At 37.6% G+C, this 21,928-nt stretch overlaps 2 protein-coding genes across 4 annotated transcripts in view; both read right to left on the bottom strand.

Annotated features, from left to right (window-relative positions):
• tbc1d14 (TBC1 domain family, member 14) overlaps positions 1 to 19,633 on the bottom strand; it is a 74,291-nt gene extending 54,658 nt beyond the window's left edge. The window contains exons 1-3 of one of the 3 annotated variants that reach the window (XM_041778953.1): positions 9,652 to 9,706; positions 9,179 to 9,506; positions 171 to 921 (exon numbers count right to left, since the gene is read on the bottom strand). In XM_041778953.1, the coding sequence (XP_041634887.1) occupies positions 171 to 921; positions 9,179 to 9,227 (800 nt within the window). In that variant the 5' untranslated portion in view covers positions 9,228 to 9,506; positions 9,652 to 9,706. Of the gene's footprint in view, positions 1 to 170; positions 922 to 9,178; positions 9,707 to 19,512 lie in introns of those variants that run through there. The other 2 variants (XM_041778954.1, XM_041778952.1) reach the window with 2 other exon arrangements.
• The window catches only part of kiaa0232 (KIAA0232 ortholog), a 32,318-nt gene continuing 23,531 nt past the window's right edge, over positions 13,142 to 21,928 (bottom strand). Inside the window, exon 8 of the mRNA XM_041778951.1 lies at positions 13,142 to 19,640. Coding sequence (XP_041634885.1) covers positions 19,624 to 19,640 — 17 coding nt within the window. The 3' untranslated portion in view covers positions 13,142 to 19,623. The remainder of the gene's footprint in view (positions 19,641 to 21,928) is intronic.

Below are 21,928 nucleotides of genomic sequence, written 5' to 3'. Positions count from 1 at the left end.
GGCTATCAGCTGCTGAAGGCTTGCTTGAGATCAGTTGAACTAATGCTATAAGCTCGATTTACTAGAACATGTTTTAAATAGGCAATTTTGTATAGATATGGATTTGGTGTGCCTTGAAATTTTGGCTTGATCTTAGACTAAATAAAAGTACCTCTTGAGAATAGACTCACCTGTTGAATAAACTCGCCAAAGGTCCCAGTTTCTTCTGCCTGCCCTCGTCCTGTCCTGAAAAACCTGGACTCCAGAAGTCTCTGAGGTTCCCCTGGGGCGATGACAGGGTCACGTCTGAGAAGTGAGCGTCATGGCTGATGTCCGTCTCTAAAGTAACAATGGCGCTAGAGTCTGAGGTTACAGTGAAATCCAGGATGTCTTCATTGGAGACAGAGAGCTCGGTGCTCATGCTCGACACACTACACACCGAGATGTCATCACTGCGGTTCAAGGCTCCACCCCCAATGCTCATGCCCGTGTTGGTGGATAATCTGAGGGCGGGGCTGAAGAGGCGGATGGAGTCGTAGCCGCTGCGGGGAAAGGTGGAGGATTTGCGGATGGTGTTGTCAGAAGAATCATCGTCCAACGGCAGAGTTGCAGGTGAGTCATGGGGGGAGTCCAAGATAAGGGCACCATCTCCAGGGCGATGACTGGCGTGGAGGATCGGCTCTGGGGGGTTGATCTCCAGAGTCGGGATCCCTGAGTCCTGAGAGGACAAGCTGTGACAGTCCTGGTTCAGGTCGGAGCAGCTCTTCTGGGGGCTGCTGTAGTAGATGGGGGTGGAGGAGCAGGTTGGCGTGAAGGTGGGAATGATGGGCTCGCTGTGCATGATGGGAACATGGCAGTGATGGTTCATATGATCATGGAGGTCTGAGGCAGACAGGTCTTTGACTATGCAACCGTTCTCCACTATGGTTCCTCCAGAAACACCTACAAAAAGAACAGAAGACTGAGTTTGTTTGCATCCAGTACCAGTACAAAACACAAATTTATACCGTCATCTCTGCAGAGTGACATGAATAACTGTCAGCAGTGAGGCCTCCTATAGGGAGGTGTGTGCCTTTCCAAATCACGTCCAATCAATTTAACATACCACAGGTGGACTCCAATCAAGGTGCAGCTTGAAAGCTTGTGAACCCCTGGAGTATTTAAGATTTTTCTGGGGTTTTTTTTACCATTATTTTCTGATTTATTATCTCCAGTTTTATACAGTATATGAAATGTCAGGTTAATGTTTATCAATTCCATGTGTCTGCAGCCAGCAGACTATGTGAACTGGAATTATAGTATGTACAAGTGAACCACAGCTGAATTGGTAAATTGGTAATAGACTCCAATGAAAAACATGTGGACGCAAGTAATCAATTATGTAGACCAATCAAACTGCACATCCTTAGGAAAGGTTTTGAGCAGCACTGATTGAAAGACAGAGAAAAACAACCAAACCACTGTCATGCCAAGGCGTAAAGCACACAGATCAACAATGCCAAAGGGAAGGAGAGATCCAAGGACATCAGGAAGAAAGTGGTGACAGCCCATCAGTCTGGTGAAAGCTAGAAGACCATCTCCAAAAGATTCCAGCTCCATCCATCCACTTGAAGACAAACCATTTACAAGTGGAGGGTACTCAGCATCACCACAGCTCTGCCCAGAAGTGGACATTCATCAAAACTTTCACCAAGAAGCGCCAGAAAAAAGATAAACCAGTTAAGACACACACATCACCTCCAGAGAGTTGCAGACCCCTCTGGCAGCCTCTGGGATAAATGTACATGCATCTACAATCAGGCGAAAACGAATAGACACAGCATTCATGGGAGTAGGGCTGGTCAATTAATCAAAAATTAGATTAAATCACAATATAGCCTGCTGCAATTTTCAAATGGAGAAGGTGCAATGTTTCTTTGACCTGAAATTTGTTTTAAAAAGCATTTTTAAACTTTTTTTTTTTTTTTTTTTTTTGCAGCAGAGATGTTATGAATGACATATCATGTAATCATTCCGGTGCCATTTTTTTGGATGGTCTACAAAAAAATCCTACCTTCTTCATTTTTGTACTTATTTCTTATTCAATATGAGAATAGCAAAAACCCTTTGATGCAACAATTCATATCCAATTTGCAGTACGAGTCAAAATCATCAGATTTAGATATTTTTAAATAATTGTTCAGCCTTTGTTTAGGGAAAAAAACAAGTTAAGGAATAATCGCATATCAAATCACAATCGCTATATTGGAGAAAAAATCACAACTAGATTATTTTCCAAAGTCATTCAGCCCTACATGGAAGAGTTTCAAACAAGAAGCCTCCGCTCCCAAGAGAAAAAACTAAGTTTCCCTTTAAACTTTTCCAGAGAGCATGGGAACAATTTGAATTATCTGGCCACAATCACAGGAGCCATGTTTGAAGAAAAGCTAATGCCACATATCAAGAAAAGAACCTTCTCCCACAGTAAAGCATGATGGTAGAAATGTGAAGGTCTGGGCTTGGACATGGACGACTCCATATTATTCAGGGAACCCTGAATTCCCTACAAATTCAAACAAAATCTTGACCAGAATCTCCTGCCGGCCAGCACTGGGACAGAAATGGGTTATGCAACAAGAGAACGACACACAAAACATTCCAGCAAATTACCAAAGAATGGCTTAAGAGAAATTAGAGTTGCACTCTGGATTGGCCCAGTCAAAGTCCAGACCTCGCATGAAAATGCTATAGCAAGATCTGACATGGCGGGTGCATGCCAGACGTCCATCCAACTCCTCTCATCTGGCTGAGTTCTGCTGAGAGGAATGGGCAAAAATCCCCAAAAGCAAAGTGAGACATCAGTTAGTGGTTACAGAAGATGTTTGGTTGTAGTAGTAGCGGCAAAAAGGAAAACAAGAAGAAAATCTTCTTTTCTGTGTCCCTTATTTTGAAGGTCTGCTTTACAAATTGGGATTTGGATGGTCATATTATAAGGTTATTTTTATTATTTTTTCAAGAAATAATGACCATGTTTGGAGGGTTCATAAACTTTCAAACAGCACTGTATGTGTGTTGGACCAGTAGGATTGGTCACATTTTATACTGCAGAAAGAAAAAAATGTCAGTGTCAGTTTTTCCAGTATTGTACATTTTTAATGTACTAGTATTTTCCATATCAATCATTAAAATAACAAAGAATGCATCTGTTTAGGGATGCACAATATTGGATTTTTACAGATATCAGATATGCTGATATTTACAAATTACTTTTAGCCTATACATTTTTTTAATGTAGTTCAGACCCAAACTTCAGTCCTTAAATTGCACACTTTAAAGTGTGAAGAATGATAATGAAAGAGAAAAAGACTTCAGATGACATAGAGCAGTTGGCCAAGCCAAAAACTGAATGATAATGAAAAAGACTTCAGATGACATAGAGCAGTTGGCCAAGCCAAAAATTCCACTAACTTATTTATTCATACGAACAATATTTAAAAATGATATGCAGATTTTTAAAGCCAAAATATAAGCTGTAAATTTTGGCAGATAGATTGGCGATGCTGACAATTCACTTGTTTTTAGATTTACACAGGGGCTTTTGCCTTTATCACAGAGATATGGCAGTGGATTGGTCCAGAAACAAAATTGAAACATAGGAGAATGAACAGAGCCTCAGGCTAGACTTGAACTCAGGCTGCCCACGTACATGGGGTGCAACCTAACCACTAGCCCCCATACTTTGTTTTTTAAGCCAACATCTACCGATAATATGGTGCATCCCTAGTTTCCTTGTTTTGACATCAGAGAGAAAAGGTGTGGAAGACTCTCTGGGTGAAAATGAATCCCTCAGTGACCAGGCTGTAACTGGAGTCTAGGCTGTAATGTGAACGGGGCCACAGCAGCTGGGGAGCTAAGCTAAAGGTAGTGAGTCTCAGCTCTCAGGCTCCAATAATCAAACTCCTAATTCTCATTGGTGATGTTCTGGATCATGATTTAACATCCTGAATCCTTGTTCCATACTGACCGGTTCATGCTGTATGTAAGGAGGTAAATAAATGAACTCCTGAGGTCAAGCTGAATGTTATTTCTAAGCATTGGAGCACAAAGCCAGCTTCTTCGCCGGGCTCTAAACCCTGACCTACAGGACGTCATGTGAGCCCGGCTGCTAGACTTTGTCCCAAAACACAGCAACAGGTTGATCCTGTGCCACTGTGGAAATAATCTACAACTACAGGTACAAGCTCATAACCAGGGGGGTTTAGAGGGTTTGAAAGAGCCCCCACTGCAAAAGGACCAGAATTCAAGTCATTGATGTTTAGATAGCAGACAATAATTCCTATCTAATCCATTAAAATGAATAGATGTTAAGGGCTGCCAACAGACACGCTGAATTCAAACATGCTTGCCAAGGGTGCCCAAAATGTTTCCTATGAGAGCCACATACAGATTTTCAGGGGCACTGGCTATCACCAGCTCCACCCTGGAACGCCATTGGTAGTACTGTATTCTGCCATAATCCATTAGAGCATTATGAATCTAGATATCTTTATCATTTTGATTTCCTTAAGTTTCCATTAAAAACAAAAACAAAAAAACACATTAATCTGAGATATAAGCAGAACTGAACAGGCCTTCGCACCTTCCTGCATGTCGGTGTTTGGCATGCCACAAAATAGGCTGCAGCACTGATGCCCATCAGAAAGTATTTACCACAAAACTTTGGAGAGAGACCACCCAGTTTTAACAACAGAGTAACTGACTAAATCATTAAGGCAGCTTATAATAGGCCTTCACAATAGGTGGCACTTTGACAGACATTTCAACAGTCAGCTTAAAAGATCAGCTGTAAAAACTGAGTAGATAGCAATGGATGGTAATATATGGTTTTCCAATACTCAATGTATTGCAAAATTGCAATAATATCAAATCATGACCCAAGCATTGTGATAATATCGTACCATGGGGCCACTAGGGTTAGGGTTATTTGTCATTGTTTTTTGACCTTCAGTGCCATGGCGAGACATCAGACTTTAAGGATATACCACGACATTCTCTTTGAATGGTTTTGTACACAAGCTGAACTTTTTTTTTTGTAACAGACTCCTGTGGTAGCACATCAAATTTTGGGCTCTTCTCATGAACGCCCTTGAAAAAGTTAATCATAACAGGACCCTTCAAGAGTGCTACCGAGTTCCAGATTTTACCTGAAAACTAAAATGGTGGACTTCCTGTTGATTAGCAACATGGGTCCAAGAGGCTTTCTGTAGGTCCGGATATGATGCACATACCTACCCAATTTCAAAAATCTAGGCTGGATGTTTTGAAGAGGCTGACCTTTTTTTTCAGTAATGTATATTTGTCAAAATGTTTGTTTGCGGAGCTAGCATGGGAGCACCACCTTGTCTTGAAACTAAGAAGTACAATATAGTCAAGCACATGCTTCATGTTCTAATGTGGGCCATATTAGGTTTTTTGTTTGTTTGTTTGTTTTTTAAGATTTTCCTGCTGACCAATCAAAAGTGGACTGCAGGATGCATTTGGCTCCTGGATAATAGTTGAAACACATGTATGCTAAGCACTCAGCCAGTGTTGATTTCATCAGTTATGACTAAAAAACTTCCAACTTACTTTATCCATGTGGAAGATGAGACTAAGACTAGATTAAAATAGATACCGCTTCATAAAAAAAATCATGAAGAAAAATAAGTAGTTTGAATCAATGGGACTAAAATGTGAGTGCTGGACTGCTGGACATTCAAAATCCACATTTCTCCATTGTAGTAGGTTGGGTTTGCTTAATCTGTGCAGGGAGAAGTGCTCTATTAAAAGAAAGCTTACTTTGTTTGCAAAGAACAGAGTATGTGTTTTGTCTCATCCTAGATGCCCGCTGTACATCAGAATTTCTTTACATTTTCATGCAACAAAGTCAGTTAATTTCCTGTCAATCTTTTTTTGGCTCTACTGTAAAGAAGAAATTCATCCAACTGTTGGGCTGAGTGTTCCTGGTCTTTTTTGTTGTAAAAACCAACATGAATCTTCTCACACCTTTTTAATGTTGTGCTCCCAATGCAGCCCTGATATTCAGAGCTCAAAATACTTCTTAAAATTTAGAAGAAAGAGCAACAAATCCACTTTTTGGCAACCCTACACTGGCGACATTCCTGAGGTAACCAATGCATGATTAACCTTGCAAAGCAGATGGATAGGCCCACATCCTTGTTTTTCACTGGCGAATCCATCTTGCAAAGCTCCCATCTGAACCATTTGGGCCCGGTTAGAAAGTGACAGGACCAATCAGCGACAAGGGGCAGTACTGTCAGGCGCAGCAGAGTCGTGACTTAAACAAGCAGCAGCAAGAGCTGGTGCAGTTATGGAGGAAGAGATTAGCGTGGATGCTGCTAAAGCATAAGTTTTATCAGAACTTGACAACAATTCTTTGTTAAAAGAAGAACAAAGAACAGCAGTGAGTTTTTTTCTTTTCAAAAACAACAAAAGTCGAGCACTTACATGTCTATAGTCGCCATGTTTCGCGTTATATGTAAGTAGCTGCGCACACGCAGCTTGATAGCTGCTATCTCACGTGTTTTGTTGCTCTGATTGGCCCGTAGAGATGTGACAGACAGAAGAGAAGCTTTCCCAGATGGATGTGTGAAACACATTCATCTGGCATGTCAGGTTAATGCATGATGGAATCTGTACAAAAGACTTATTATCACTACACTGCCCTGCTGAGAAACTGGTTTAAAGTGTGATATTAATATGAACCTGCAAAGCCACACATCCGGTTTTTAAACACTCTGTAGTAAAAACATTTGCAATGAACCACAAAGCCACACCAACAAAGTCACACATGCTCTTGTTCTCCTAAGTCCTATCAAACCCCACCGAGGCTTTTTTGCTTGCACCACCCATTCAAAGTGCAAGTGAAAATCTCCCTCTATGAGTCATCAAATTATTATTATCATTTTTAATAGCAGAAAGGAACAAAAGGAAACAAAACATATAAGGTAAGTAAGCAAACTGCTCCTATTCTGCCATGAAAGAAGCTGTTCCCCTTGGTTCAAAAAGCCTTCATCAGCAGAACACTGGACTGCTTGGTGGAATGCACATAATACAAGACACATGACATGAGAAATATCTAAGTAGGCCCTGGTTTCATGGCCTACACACAATTTTGAGCCTCATTCCAGGTCAGATGTATTTTTTAAAGCATGCTACAGGACAAGTTTCATGTTTTAAATGCGAAACAAATAAAAAAAAAATGATAGAAATTAGTTGAGCAGGATGCTGCTGAGAAATGAAAAGATTGTTGAGGATCGATTTGATCTCTGCTTGTTAATTGTAAATGTGGAATAAGAAACGTACGCTACATTTGTTGTATTCTACTGACACAAATAAAAGGGTTCAACGTCTCCACGGAATGCGGCTAGCTTTATTTTAGCATAATGATGCCTCAGACTATTTAAGTGGTTAAATTTGATCTATGGTTAAATGCTTATTTTTAAACACTTTTCAACTACCTAAGAAATCACTAAATTCAGTTTTTATACTGAGGTTCATCATCCAATTTATTTACTACTTATTTTCATAGAATTAATAAAACACAAAATTTCCCAGTAGAGAATTTGGACACATCATTATTTTTCTAACACAATATTTTTTTCAAATCCTGAGAGAAAAAAAAGTCAGGATTCTTACAATTCTGACTTTTTACTCAGAATTCTTAGTTTTTACTCAAATTTTCTTTCTCCAATTTTTTTCCCAGACAGAATTCTGACCTGAATCTCAGGATTCAGTCTTCAGGCCAATAATTCTGACTTTTGAAAAAAATCTGACTTTCAAATCTGATTTTTCACACCAGAGATCTGGTATTAAAGAAAGAATATTTTAATCTCAGTGTTCTGACTTTAATTGTGAAGTTTAAATAATTAAATAAATAGATTTAAGGACATTTAAGTCAGAATTCTGACTTTAATCTCTGTTGTTTTGTCAAAAATGTGACTTTGAATCCAGACTTTAAAATTGAGAATTCTGAGATCAAAGAATTAATTCTGACTTTAATCTCTGAATTCCGATTTAAGTCTGTCTTTAAGATAATAATTCAGACTTTTTGCCAAAAATTTGACTGAAAATTCTGATTTTCAATTCAGAGTTCTGAGATTAAAGAAATAATTTAGACATTAATCCCTGAATTCTCTGTTTTTTTTTCAAAATCCTGACTTTAATTCTGAATTTTAAGTCAGAATTTAAGATCAGAATTATAAAATAAAAGTCATATTTATAACTTCAAGGTTAAAGTTCTGTTTTTTATTTGTGTATTTTTTTTTGTCAAAATCAGGCATTAAATTCTGCCTTTAAAGTCAGAATCCTGACATTTATGAAATAATTCTGACTTTAATCTGAGAATTCTGACTTTATTCCTTTAATTTCGGACTTTAATCTGAGAATTCTGACATTATTCCTTTAGTTTCAGACTTTAATCTCAGAATTCTGACTTTATTCCATAAATGTCTGACTTTAATCTGAGAATATCTATTATTCCTCACATTTCTGACTTTAATCTCAGAATTCTGACTTTATTTGTTAGATTTCTGACTTGTGACTGGATCCCAAGTAAATAACTTAATTATTTAAAAAATATTAGTTTACCTTTTAAAACATATTGGCCCTAATACTCTTGCATGAGTTTTTAAGTATTCCCAGAGTGCATTTGCCATTGTTTATTTGTTATCCAACAATATTCAAGGCTGTTTTTAACTTACAGAGTCATTTAAAGCAGGCTGGTTTGATTAAATAATTTAAATGTTTTGTTATAAGTATTTGGTTTACTACATTTCTACTGAATTTAAGACAGATCTTAAATGATCAATAAACATGACATCACTGGCTAGCTGTTTAAAGATGTGATGGCTGGGGCCATATGAACATTGATTAATCTAATAATAATTTATATTTAAGGCTGGTTTGTTTTAATTATTATGCTACTATTGTGGGATAAGTCCCAGCCGAACTGAAGGCTAGTTTTAAATGTTTGATAAATGACACACATTACCGTTCATAAGCTGTGTACAGTGACATTATTCAGGGATGAGTTCATTGAGAGATTTTTTAGACCGGGTTTGGCCGGGATGGGGAGCTGCTCATAGACAATTCCTTTTATATGTGGGTTTACTGAGTTAAATATACAATAAACCAGTGTCAGCATGTCATAATAACCCACCACAGCGTCCATCTCCTGGGTCCTCGGTGCTGTGGCTCGTGTTCGCCATGCTGCCGCCGGTTGATGCTACAGGTGGGCGGCAGGTAGCCTCCGCTGGTCCATGATGATGCTGTGAGTTTAGAGCCGAACCACCATCACCTCCCTGCCTCCTCAACGGAGCTCCGTGAGCACAAGTAGCACCGTATTTAAGCCATTAGTCAGGATGAGAGCGGAATTTTCCACCTTTAAAGTCCGGTTAACGCAGGCGGACGTCAGACTGGACTAACTCTGAACTGCACTTGCTGCTGATGACGCGGCCAACTCTCTGATTTCAACGGCGCTTCCTCAACTGCAACAACAATAAGTTAACGTAAGAGATACATATTTTAATCCTACAGCGTCACATCAGGGGGTAAAACACTTCTCTAACACTATTCAAGGCATTAAAACAGGCAGGGTGCATAAGTTAAGTCGGCATCGTTCACATTTCATACCTGGCTCGACGCTTCCGCCGCCATTTTAAAACAAAGTTATGCCGTGAGTGCGGAGTAATCGAGTCAAGACTGTTCACCGCCGATGGATTCACCTGTTTGTTGTCTGAACATAAAGGCATTATTAATCGACCACGCAGCCTGTAAGAGACGCTGACGTTACGTAGACGTTAGGATAAAAATCACAGATTTTGGAGAATTAACTGTATCATCTTTACTGTTAAGAGTGATTATTTTTATAATAAAGTTTAGTTCTTTGAATCAAGCAAATAAATTCTTATTTTATTCGCAAATATCAGGAACAATCGTCTTTAAGTTCCGTAAAGAAAATAAAAACTTGGTATCAAAACAACTATGATGTTTGAGGAGACTTCCGGCCAAACACAGTGGTTAATTATAACAGTTAAATACAAGAAGGTAAAAAAATTAAACCATGATTCATAAGACAACACATGTTTTTTCCTATTTTGAATTTTTAAACGTTTACATATCGAAATACAATATTAATTTAATGATGAATTATGCCTGATTTTCAATTTTACTTTAATTGCTTCAGGGAACCTAAACGGAATAGTTTTTTTTTTTTTTTTGAGGGGGGAATCAGTCTGTCTATTGGATATGCCATGCAGAAGAGAAGAAAATATAATGATATGTGTATTATATTTGAGCAGAAGTTGCTTTTTTGGGGGGGGGGGGCAGAAGTATGGATAAGATTTCTAGTACTGTCAAACAAAAACATGCAATGTAAAATAAGTGCAGAAAAATATTCACCAACTTCCAAGTCAGTATTTAGTAGAGTAAACTTTGACTACAATCACAGCACTGAGTCTGTGTGGATAGGTCTCAGTCAGGCTTGCACCTCTGTACACTGCAACTTTAACCCATTCTCCTTTGCAAAACTGCTTAAGCTGTCAGGTTGCACATGGATCAGGTGTGAACAGTCCTTTTCAAGTCCAGCCACAAATCCTCTGTTGAGGTCTGGGTTTGACTCTCCAAAACATTCCCCTTGTTGTCTTTAAACCATTACTGTGAAGCTTTCTGTGTGCTTCAGCTCATTGTCTTACTGGAAAATAAATCCTCTCCCAAGCCGTAGTTCTCTTGCAGACTAAATAAGATTGTTCTCCAGGATCATCTAACATTTTGCAACATTCATTTTACCCTCTATCTTTACAAGCCGCCTAAGGCTGCCAAGAAGCATCCCCACAGCATGATGCTGCCACCACCTTGCTTCACAGTGGGGATGGTGTGTTTGTGGTGATGTGGAGCATTTGGGACATAGGCACTGTATGTTTAATTCTTTTACTTTTCTCACTTTGGTACACTGAAGTCTGTATGACCTTAAATAGGGGTGATATTAAATTAAATTGACTGTAAATTGACTATGAGTCATTTTTTTCCTCTAAAATGAGTTGTTTCTTTTCCTCTCTGGGAGATTATGTGGATATTGAGTACTCTGATGATGTCCATGGATCTTAGATTGGAAAGATTGACTCCTGTGTAAAAGAAATGTACGTTTATTTCATAATTATAAGATCTAGAGTATCAAGATGCCCACTTTTAAGATATACCACATTGTAAAATGGGCCAGCTGTGTTTTTATATGAAATATTATTGATTTTAACATCAAATCAAACCTATCAATTGTCTTTGGGATGCCATATCATAGGCAGACCCTAGCGATAAACTGGTGTTTGGATACCTACCCTAAAAAGTAAGACTTTTAGTCAGTATTTTCTTTTATTAAATATAAAAAATAACCTTTAAAACCAACACAATCCTGACTCATAATGATGTGATGACAGAAAGCTTCCTCACACTGCCCTCTAGTGCCAACATGATGTAAAACTAAGAAGAGCAGGGATGGACAACTGTGATTCCTCAGAGGGCCACTTAGATTGTATTTTATTCCCCTGCTGAAGCGATAAAGAGTTGAAATCTGCATGACAGTCTTCATGATGTTCTTCATTTATCAAATGATCATATTTTTAAACTCAGTGATCAATTTTAAGACAGTTATAGTTGATCAAAGCTACTCAATAAAAAATACTTAATATTTATGTTTTCAGTTATTTTGAATTTTCTTTCTTATGCATTTAAAATTATTTGCTTTTTTTTTTTTTGCAAAAAAGAACATAAAGCAGGATGAAACATTTTTATAATGGGAAAACATTTTATGTTTTCATGGCAGAGTTTAGTCAGAGTTTCCTCATGTTTACATGTTTTATTCCTAAAATGGATTTGAGGATTACTTTAAGTGAAGTAGGGGTGCACATGCTGCTTAATTTAATCAGTTCAAGACAGTTAAGCTGATTGAAGCTTCTTCTTCAATGCAATGTACAAAAAAGTCATGTTTTTAGGTATATTTTTCTTATGCACTTAAGAGTTTTTAAAAAACTTTTATTTACTTTCTTTTTTTTTTTTTTTTTTTGTTTTGTTTTTGTTTTTTGTAAAGATGTGCACATATGCAACAATTTTATGATTTTATCATGGGAAATTCAAGATTTTTTTTTGTTTTCATGACAGATTTATGACCAGGATTTTTGAAATCTAAAAATAGACTTCAGGGCATTTTGGTTAAATAAGGGTGCCACACAATGAAAATTTAAACATCCAAAGAAAATTGAAGCTGATTTATGCTACTTCTTCGATACAATATACAGAATATTAATGTTTCCATAGTACATTTCATGCATATCTTCTTTATGCATTTCTTAATTTTTGCAAAAAAAAAAAAAAAAAGCAGTGAACATAGAGTAAAATCAATCATTTTAATTATGGGTGTTTTTCATGCTTTGATGGTAGCTTTTTTAATCAGGTTTTCCAGATCATTATTTGTTTCTACTTGTTTGCGCAGTAATTAACAATAAAAAAAAAAAAAAAAACAGAATTGAACGTTTTTATTATAGTAAACTTTTGATTTTCACATTTTGATGTCAAATTTGTTATTAGGTTGTCATCATGTTTACATGTTTTTGACATCTAAAACTGACTTGGGTACTACTCTGAGTGAAGGAGGGGTCAGATGATCTTTCATTTAATCGGAAAAAGACTTAAAGATGACTGTAGTGACTTATTTAATGCAAAATACATAATATTCACATTTTTAAGTATTTTTCATATGCACTTAAGAGTTTTTCAAGAACAGTTTTTTTAGTTTTTCTGCAAAAAAGTGAAATTATGGGGGAAAAAAGTCTGATTTGTGATTTCCATGTTTTCACTGCAGATACTTTTGATGTCAGTTTTTTCTGGTCACATTTTTTAAAAACTAAACTAGACCTGAAGGACACTTTAAGTGAAGAAGGGGGTTGCATCTTGCATTTTCATTCCTGGGCATTTAAATGAATACTTTAAAAATCACTGCTTTTGTATTTGCAAAGAAAAGCAAAGTTTTTTGATATCCAACATGGACTCCGCTCAGAGAGAGGCCACATGGCTGCGGCTGCCCACCCTGAAGTAAAGAAGCCAAAAGAAAAAGCCAGTGAAGTCCAGCGTGTGAGGTTTGGTTTATTCCTTTATTAGATGTTAAGAAAATCCACAATGAAACAAAATAATTTACTCAGGGTGTACATGAAATCAGAACAACAGAGCTACTGGGGACAGGCGGGGGATTCAGGACCGTGGAGGAGAGGAGGGGGAGGGTGGAGGGGCGTCTGGGTGGGAATGAAAAGACGAGGAAGTTTTTCAGTGCTGGATATGTTCTTCAGACCAACTGAAACTCTGCTTTCTGTGTCGTTCCAAATGCATATAGACCCCTCACTGAATGCATTTTCTCGTCATTGTTTTTAATTTTTAAACACACAGCCTATCAAAATGGAAGAATCAAATGGAGAAAGGTGTGATGCATTCCTTTCAACTCCTAAGTGCTTTTTTGTGACACATTCACTCACAGATTCACACAGTCGAAACATTCTTTCGATCTGATTTAACCTCTTGTATTTTAAAGTAAAATATTTCAGTTAACCCAACAGAAAGATGGAGTGTGATGTTTGCATGCTGCATTTTTAGAGACATTCCTTTGTTTTTTCTCTCGTATCCCTCACTCCAAATCAAACATGCAAAATTAACTGAATGCCTCTTCTCCATATACTCTTGAATGTTTACATGCGCCAAGGTATTGCATAGGACCTCTTGTGTAACCCTCAGCATTGCTTATGCAACCCACGATGGCTTATTCTGTTTGTTTTTCCTCCCCGTGAACTATAAACCAATGACAGCCACGTGTGTGGTTTGCTTCAATAATTTCTGCCCTACAATCAAAGAAAGGTTTTACATTAATGCATCGATGCACTGTCACAGGTCTGAGTGTTAAAATGAAGCAGTATTAAAAAATTCCTGAGTGTCTGATGACGGTCAAAGAAAGGTGACAAAGACCCTGAAGTTGGAGTACCTCTCGTTCCGCTACTTGGGGGTCAGTCAGCGTTGGATCGAACGAACCTGGACATACAATCGTTGCATTTTTTTTTTTTTTTAAACAAGGAAGCTGTTTGTAAAGCCATGCCTGTGACAGAGACACCTTCACCTGCGACAGTGCATTACAGCGTCTGCTCGCTGCTGACTTAGCTTTATTTAAACCAAAGAAGACGATTTCAGCGATCTGTGCTTCAGTTGTCAGCTAGAGTCACGAGTTAGTCGCTCGGCTAACGTCTATACTTTTACTGAAAATTGAAGCCACTAAAATATTGGGTAGATAAAAAAATTCAATGATGCATCTGTTAGAGGCCGACTGATTTAACAGTTTTAGAGAAGAAAACGTCATCAGAGGTAGTAATAGAGGTTTCTGAAGCTCTTGCTGCTCTCTCGCACTTCTGCAATGCAATGCCGTAATGTAATGTGAAATGGCCTTAATGCAAACGTGGTTTCAGAATCAATATAAATGTAATAAAAAGTTAAGTCAGTAAAGCTTTACTTGTGAAAAAAAACCTGAAAAAGTGCATGGTATGACAGTGGTTGGAACGTCTGGTGAAGTAACGATAGCGGCAAAAACACGTTAATCACAGAGGAGAGTGACTCTGAGGTTCTGAAAAGCACAAATCCTCAATTTAGCCCAGGTTCTGGTTCCCGTTGCCCTGTTTGTGCATTTATAGTTGAATATCCTTCTCTAACAACAGTGTTTTACACATGTTCGTTACTCCTGAATGCATCAGGGATGTCATTATTTAAATATTCATTATTGATAGGGAATTTTAGAAGTAGTGAACAGAAGAGCCGACCAAGTCAATCATGGATATTAATATTATTCACACATTTAAAGAGGGACTAGCTGGTGAAGAACCCAACAAACGAAAGAGAGCTCTGAATGGGCTCATCTTCGTTAAAGCAGTGGTTAGGGGCCAAACAGTGTCTCACAAATGTGTGTCAGTAAAAATGCTTAAGTGGACATACAGTAAATTTACACACATATTTTTTTAAGTTTTCCTATGATGACAAGTAAACTTCTGTATCTTTCTTTAGATCTCTTGTCTTTTTTCCTCTGTATAACACAACTGGTTTTACCAAGATAATGAAAAAATACTTGAGAAATAACCAATTTTTAGTGCTGTCTTGGGAAAATGGAGTAAAATAACATGTATGCATGCATGTCCTTCTGTAATGATGTACTTCCTAAACTTGTTACTCCTGTCTTGTCTCTTTGTTCTGGTTTTTTTCCCCATTTAAGGTCCAAACAGCAACAATTTTTCATAAATAAACTTGAGTGGTTGCACATTTTTCGAAAATTTGGGTCACGGGTTCTCTCGAGGAGGTCTTGGATCCTGATGCCGATCCAGTCTAGAATCAAAAGCTTTAAAGAGGATAAGGCCATGTCCCACCTAGGGCTGGCTATCGTTTGAGTTTTTAATATTCAAAGTTACCGGTGCCTAAAGGGTGCTTGAACCAAAACTTTTAAGAGAAGAGTGTTTTAAAAGTCATCTCTGCATCGTCCATGATTCAAAAATAAGACGCCAATTTCACAAACAAGTAAAGGAAACGGGTGTAAATTCTTCCAATAACATCTTTCATGCCTTCCTTTGGAGTGGTGAGCTACCGAAATGAAGCACCAAAATCTGACTTGTAATTCATTAGGGTTGGTATCTGAAACTGGTACTATGATGGTATCGGATTTCGATACTCATCCCTAGTCCCACCTCCTTCAAGAAAACTGTCCCTATTACTATGCAAACACTGATATGAAGCTAATAAAGTTAACTAAATTCACCTTATTGAAGGCATTTACCTCATTTTGTCCTCTCCAGTAGAAGGTGGAGGAATAATAATATTACCGTGTTTCAAGTGTAACAGATTACTTACAAGTCTTAATCTCTAAATCGCTCACATAATCAGAATTAGCTTCTGTTATACCAAATCCCTGTTAGACAGAGGGGACCACTAAGTATCATGGGGGCTATGAATAAGGTGGATAGGCATTTATGAATAAATGCCTTTAAGCTGCAGTGAGCAAAAAGAAAATGTGATGAGGGTTTCCATGATAGGTTGTTTAGGGCATGTGCAAAAAAAAGAAATAGCTGACAAAAGATTAGTTGAGGGCCAGATTTTCATCTTTCCAGGTTATAACATCCACAATAGTTTTTAAAGGACTTTTTTTCTGTGGTAGAAGGTGGTGCAAAAATTAACCTTTGATGTTCTTAAATTGAATTTTAGCCACTGCTACAGATGTAGTATTGCTCTGCTGCTTATCTACCCAATGACAGCTTTCTTTTAAATTTTCACACTTGTCATTTTTTGGAAATAAATTCTACACATACTGGAAAACTGGAAAACCATATCATCCCATATCAGTCGATCTCTAACATTTGCATCTTCAGGAGCTTCAAATTCCTGTATTAATGAAAGCACAGGTCATAAGAACTGAAACACAGCAAGTATTTAGTACTCAATTCGTCAACGGTTTATATTTAAGGGGATGTTTTTGATGCATTTGCATTTAGTGAATGTACGTCTCTGCACACATTCACATTTCTCTGAGATAAAGTTCTAGTTCCACTCATTCTGAACCTTCACAAGTTCTGTAGCCAACAAACGCGCACACTCACACAGTGAGACGTTACTCAATATTTCAACACGATATATCGTAAACCTAAAAAATAAAAGACACGCCTCATATGGAAAGAAAAGCATTGTACCTTAGTGTAATTATGCTGATCATGTTTTTGGTTTGACCATCACCCCACAACTTGTTTAGCTTTATGTTTGGTGCAGCATGAGTAATCGACCCTTTGTTGGCTCTCTGATTGGTCCGCTGAACAACCAATCAGAGAGCCCCCTCTCAAAGCAACTGTTACTACTTTCAGTTAGACAAGCTTTCATCCAGGTCATGTCTTTTCTTTCTGTCACAGTAAAATTTTGACCTTAATTTTGTTATTTGAACAGGTGAAAGGGTCTGCTCAGGGTGTCTGGAAGAGCGACTGAAGATAGTCACATCATAATCCAGGAGTATTTTCCATCCTGCTTCCTAACTGTGGATTTCATATCGATATCTACCAAAGACAAACCAGTGTTATAAAATTGAATATGACAGGCAAAAGTATGATCGGGGGCGGTGCGTCTTTACTAGTCTAGCTTTAGGATTTACACCAAAGCAACCCAACCCAAAGTCCTGAACATTTTCAACCAATCAAATTTATGCCATGAAACACTGAGCAGTTTGGGCTCGGAACAGAATCCCATTTTGTCAACAACACAAAACTTGACTGCACAGCAGTCTTTGGAAATAGCCACAGTTCATCTTTACAGGTTGCTTGCAGTCATGTGACCACAATGAAGCCCAAAAGTCAGCGTATAAAAAAATGTGTCACTTTTTCATGACGCAAAAGCAGCGGTCTCCAAGCCGTAACCAACAGGCAGGTTTCGCGTTTTGATAGCGCTTCTCTATGCAACAATAGATTCCTACCCCCACCTGGAGCTCTCTGCTATAATGAGATGCAATCTACAAACAACCTGTAATGTTTACAGTTTTTAGTACGCAATATTATTGCATTAGGGTTGGGTATTGTTCCGTGTTTTTCCCCGATACTAGCAGTAAATCAACTCTTGGATGGTGCCTAATGGGGGTAGAACATCAGTATCTGCAGATGGGAGCATTTTTGCCAATATTTATAACACACTTTTTACTTTAAAAATCTGCCTATATCATCTGTAAATCCTGGCCATAAAACAAATAAGTTTGTGGAGTCTTAGGCTAGACCAACAGACCTACATCAGCTGAAGTCTTCTTCTTAATTCATCATAATTCCTTACACTTTAAAGTGTGTTTTAAGGTGATTTATGCATCTCATGTGATCTCTAAGGACTGAGGTTTTAGATTTTAACTACACTTAAATAGCTGTATGAAATCAGCTAAGATTAACTTGATAATGCCAGCAAAGGATGTGGAACATCTGGTTTATCACTTTTGCAAAACAAAAACTTGTGGATCTCCAAGACAACGTCAGTCGACATCTCTTGCATCAGACATCATTAATATTTTCAACAATTTTAACAAGTTTGCAGAGATTCTGAGTCATCTTCAGACACCCTACTGCATCTTTTACCTTTCACTAAGGTTTACAAAAGAATCAAATTATTAAACAGCCATGCAACAAAATCTGTCTAACTTAGTAACAGTAACAAAGGAGGCCGGGGCAAACAAAGGGTCAATTTACCATCTATCGATGCTGATTTTGTCCTTCCTGCTCAGTGACAACCAACTGAAAAGGTGCGTAGAAAATTGAGATTAAAACACCTGCAATTTTTGTCGTTACAGGCCTGACAACTGAGAGGTTACGTTAAAATAAAAAAACCAAGCCACATTTAGCAAGAAACTTTTTTCTTCTTTTCACAATTTTTTTCGCAAAAAGATATTCATGGAGTCTGACTTTGTGGACTACAAACAAAACTAAGCTTCCTACCCATCACAGCCGTATTTATGGAACTGCAACTTCAAATTGAACATATTTATAGCACCAATAGTTTGTACCATAGAAATTATTACAAAAAATAAAACAGTTCAGTTGCAACAAAGGTGTCTGCAGAAATGGCTGTAGTTTTGTCTTTTCATGATGGGGCTTTACCGCAAAACACAAACTTTTTTTCTTTTTTCCCCTCGGTTCTTTTACAGCATTGCATTTCAAGTAGATTATTAGTATTTTTTCCAACAAAACTCATTTTTGATTTCCTGTTTTTTTATTTTTAAAAGATTTTTTCTTTTTATTTTAGCCTCACAAACCATACTAAGTCTACTACTAGCTTCTGCAAGACTATCACCATTCAAAAATCAGACTCATTTATGATAACTTTTCACACATGGAGGGGATGTTTGGGGATATTTAGAAGAAAGCTGCACACATTCTCTACTTCACATTCAGAAAGTCGTCCAAACAAACTATTTAAATTAAACTCTCAAACTCTTACACAACTCAGAAACCTCAACATCCTTGTATAATCTTTCTGAACACAAAGATGGAAAGTAGAGGATGCGATAGCAGTCATTTTTCACACAACATCAGAAAAGGAGGAGTGAGACTGGCTGGACGAACACACATGCACAACCATTCAGACACCAACAACTACCAGTATCCTAGTTCAAAAAGCAAAAATGGTGGGAACAAAACTGACAAGGATAGAACAAAAGATTGTCCCAACTACCCAATGGTGAGACTCGAATGAGGACCAGTGTACAGAAGAATCAAATGAAACAAATTCTAAAAACGCCTAAAATGCATTTCCGCACATGGCATCACTCAAAGACAGAACATATTTTTTGAGTTTTCCTATTTTCACTCACTTTTTGTTGATCTGATTGATTACACAAGGTTTTTAAGTTAGTAAATGAAAACCAGCAGGGTTATGTGTGGGGTGTTTTGGTTGGGTGTTCTCAGAAAATGAGCCTACGTTAGGTTTTCCAGCTCTGAGATGACCCTGAATCTTTGCTGGTAGAGGTCCAGTCACAAAAGGAGAGGAGGGCCCCCTCCACGACAGGTGTCCTCTGCAAAACTGGAGTATTCAAATGTTGCTGCTCCCTGGAAAAAAGAAGTCATGCAAATAGTTAGATTGTTGCACACGTGCGCATCCATGTTACAACTAACTCCTCACTGTATCTGCTGTTTCCTTTGGCTCCTGTGTCTGATGTTTTTTGAAGCTTTTAAGCACATACAGGAGTCTATGAAGCTCAGATATTTCTGCTTTTGGTTTCATTGTCACTGACAGGTTAGATATATAATTGCCATTTGAACTTTGTTCATGTAAGCACCCAACAAGGTCATACTTACTGGTTGCTAGTATTTTACAATATGACAACATTCAAGGAGGTTAAACTTTGGCCATTTCCACAGCGTCTGCATCAACAGCGTTGTATTGCCCTGGGTCCCACAGCATCTTTCCTTGCCTTTCTGATGCCAATTTGCGATTATGATTTTAGTTTTCCGCAATCATAGAACCACATAACATGATGCACTCATTGTTGTTTAGTTTATCCTATTTTAAATCGTGCAAATAAAACCACTAAAAACACCATTTTAGTGTAAAATATCGTTTACAGGCTCCAGGCTCTTGTAATCACAGTATTTTAACTTTAACTTGCCCACCCTTTTAGACCATTTGCTTGTGTTTTTATACACCTTTAAGGCTGGATTTAGGTGTAAGTATACTGGTGAACCTAAACCTTTAGCTCAATCAGATAAAACATGTTTTGGGTTTAGTCTCTTGAGTTTTCATGAGGAAAAGTTGATGGATAAAGAAGATTTTAAGTCAAGCTGTGACACAAATGATGGTTGATCACCAAGTGGATTTACATAGAGGCTGACCCCAGCAGTATTTTGCCAGACCACACAACAGCAAATCAGACAAGAAAAACAATACATTTGAAAACAACCAGAATTATGGTGTCAGTGGAGATCCACCTGTAGAGTCTCACTGAATAAGGGAGGTGTCTGAAGAGGAGGTGTTTACAATTTTGATTCGCTTAATTGATACAAAAAAAAATGCTAATGAACCTTGGGTCAGAGGCCGTTATTTACAGTTAAAGTCAACGTATTAAGCTTTCTTATGTTTTTTTTGTAACGTATCTAACTGCTGAAGCTGAGAAATAACAATTTTAGTAAACAATGGAACTCTGCATTTAAACACTACTCTGAGGGTGTTTTTTGGAGGTGACCTTAGGTCAAAGTAGGTTAATAAAACTTGGCATCAAATACCTAAAGTTTTGTAAAGTAGATTGCAACTCTCAGACAACCTGCAATCCAACCTTTCAAGGGAGTAGAAACCTAACCCTGAAACAGCTCGCCTTGAAACCATCATACTCCACTAAAAAAATGCAAATTTACCTTGAAAGAAACAGGAGATACTGGTCTAGTGCTGCCTGGACCTGTTATTTAGTTTGTTATTGTAGAGTGTTGGATCTAAACAGGTTGTTAAAAACTCCAGAGTCACACAATGAAATGCACCAGGGAAGTGGGAGACCACCATGGATGCTGAAACACCTGTTGTTCTTAAAGAGAGGGATTAAATGTCTAAATATTCTAACCAATGACAGGCTAAAACATAATAGATATTTTAACCAGAATTATGTGCTCTTCATGATGAAGAGATAGGAATTAAAACAGCTAAAAATAAACAAATAACTTGCCAGATTATTAGTAGATAAGAGTCCACGGTAGAGAAGCCAGTAAAACTGAATATCCAGCCACGCTCTTCAGTTTAAACAGTCATTTCTACCATGGGCTCCATTTGCTTATAATCTTGGAAGTCATTTGTTCATTTTTGCTGTTTTTGATCCTGTTGTTCTTAATTTGAGTCTTGGTCTTTGAGAATGGCTGATGTTTATTGGACTGTATTTTTAAGTGAACATAGTTCATGAATTGAAGTCGAAGAGCTGATAATAAACCATGTAAGCTGCAATTTTTAAATCCCAGGGATCCAAATTCTCCAATGTTTCAGGTGACCAGATAAACTCATCTCAGTCAAGTTGTTTCAGTATGAAGTAAATACCAAAGAAAAGACAGCCATGCTCTTGGTCCTGCAGAGGAAATATGACTCGTTCTCATTTCCTTCCTGGTTTCCTTTTTTGTGTGGCCTAAACCATCTAAGCTAAAAACTCTACATCCTTTTTCTTTTATAATGGGACTATTTTTTCTCTTATTATTCAAATGTTGTCCTGCTTAGTTGTGTTTTTAATGACCAGATGAAGAAGTTTCTGAGACAAGAAAGGTCCCAAGATAATGTTTCCTTTTGTAAAAACTTTTTCAACTAAAAAGGATTATTTTCTATGCTATTGTTTTTCACTTTCACACCAGTTTTCTGCCTCTTCAAG

Source organism: Cheilinus undulatus, linkage group 22 (assembly GCF_018320785.1).
Source record: "Cheilinus undulatus linkage group 22, ASM1832078v1, whole genome shotgun sequence".
Taxonomy (NCBI): domain Eukaryota; kingdom Metazoa; phylum Chordata; class Actinopteri; order Labriformes; family Labridae; genus Cheilinus; species Cheilinus undulatus.
The sequence above is the reverse complement of the archived record's forward strand: the minus strand, read 5'-3'. Positions and strand labels throughout refer to the sequence as shown.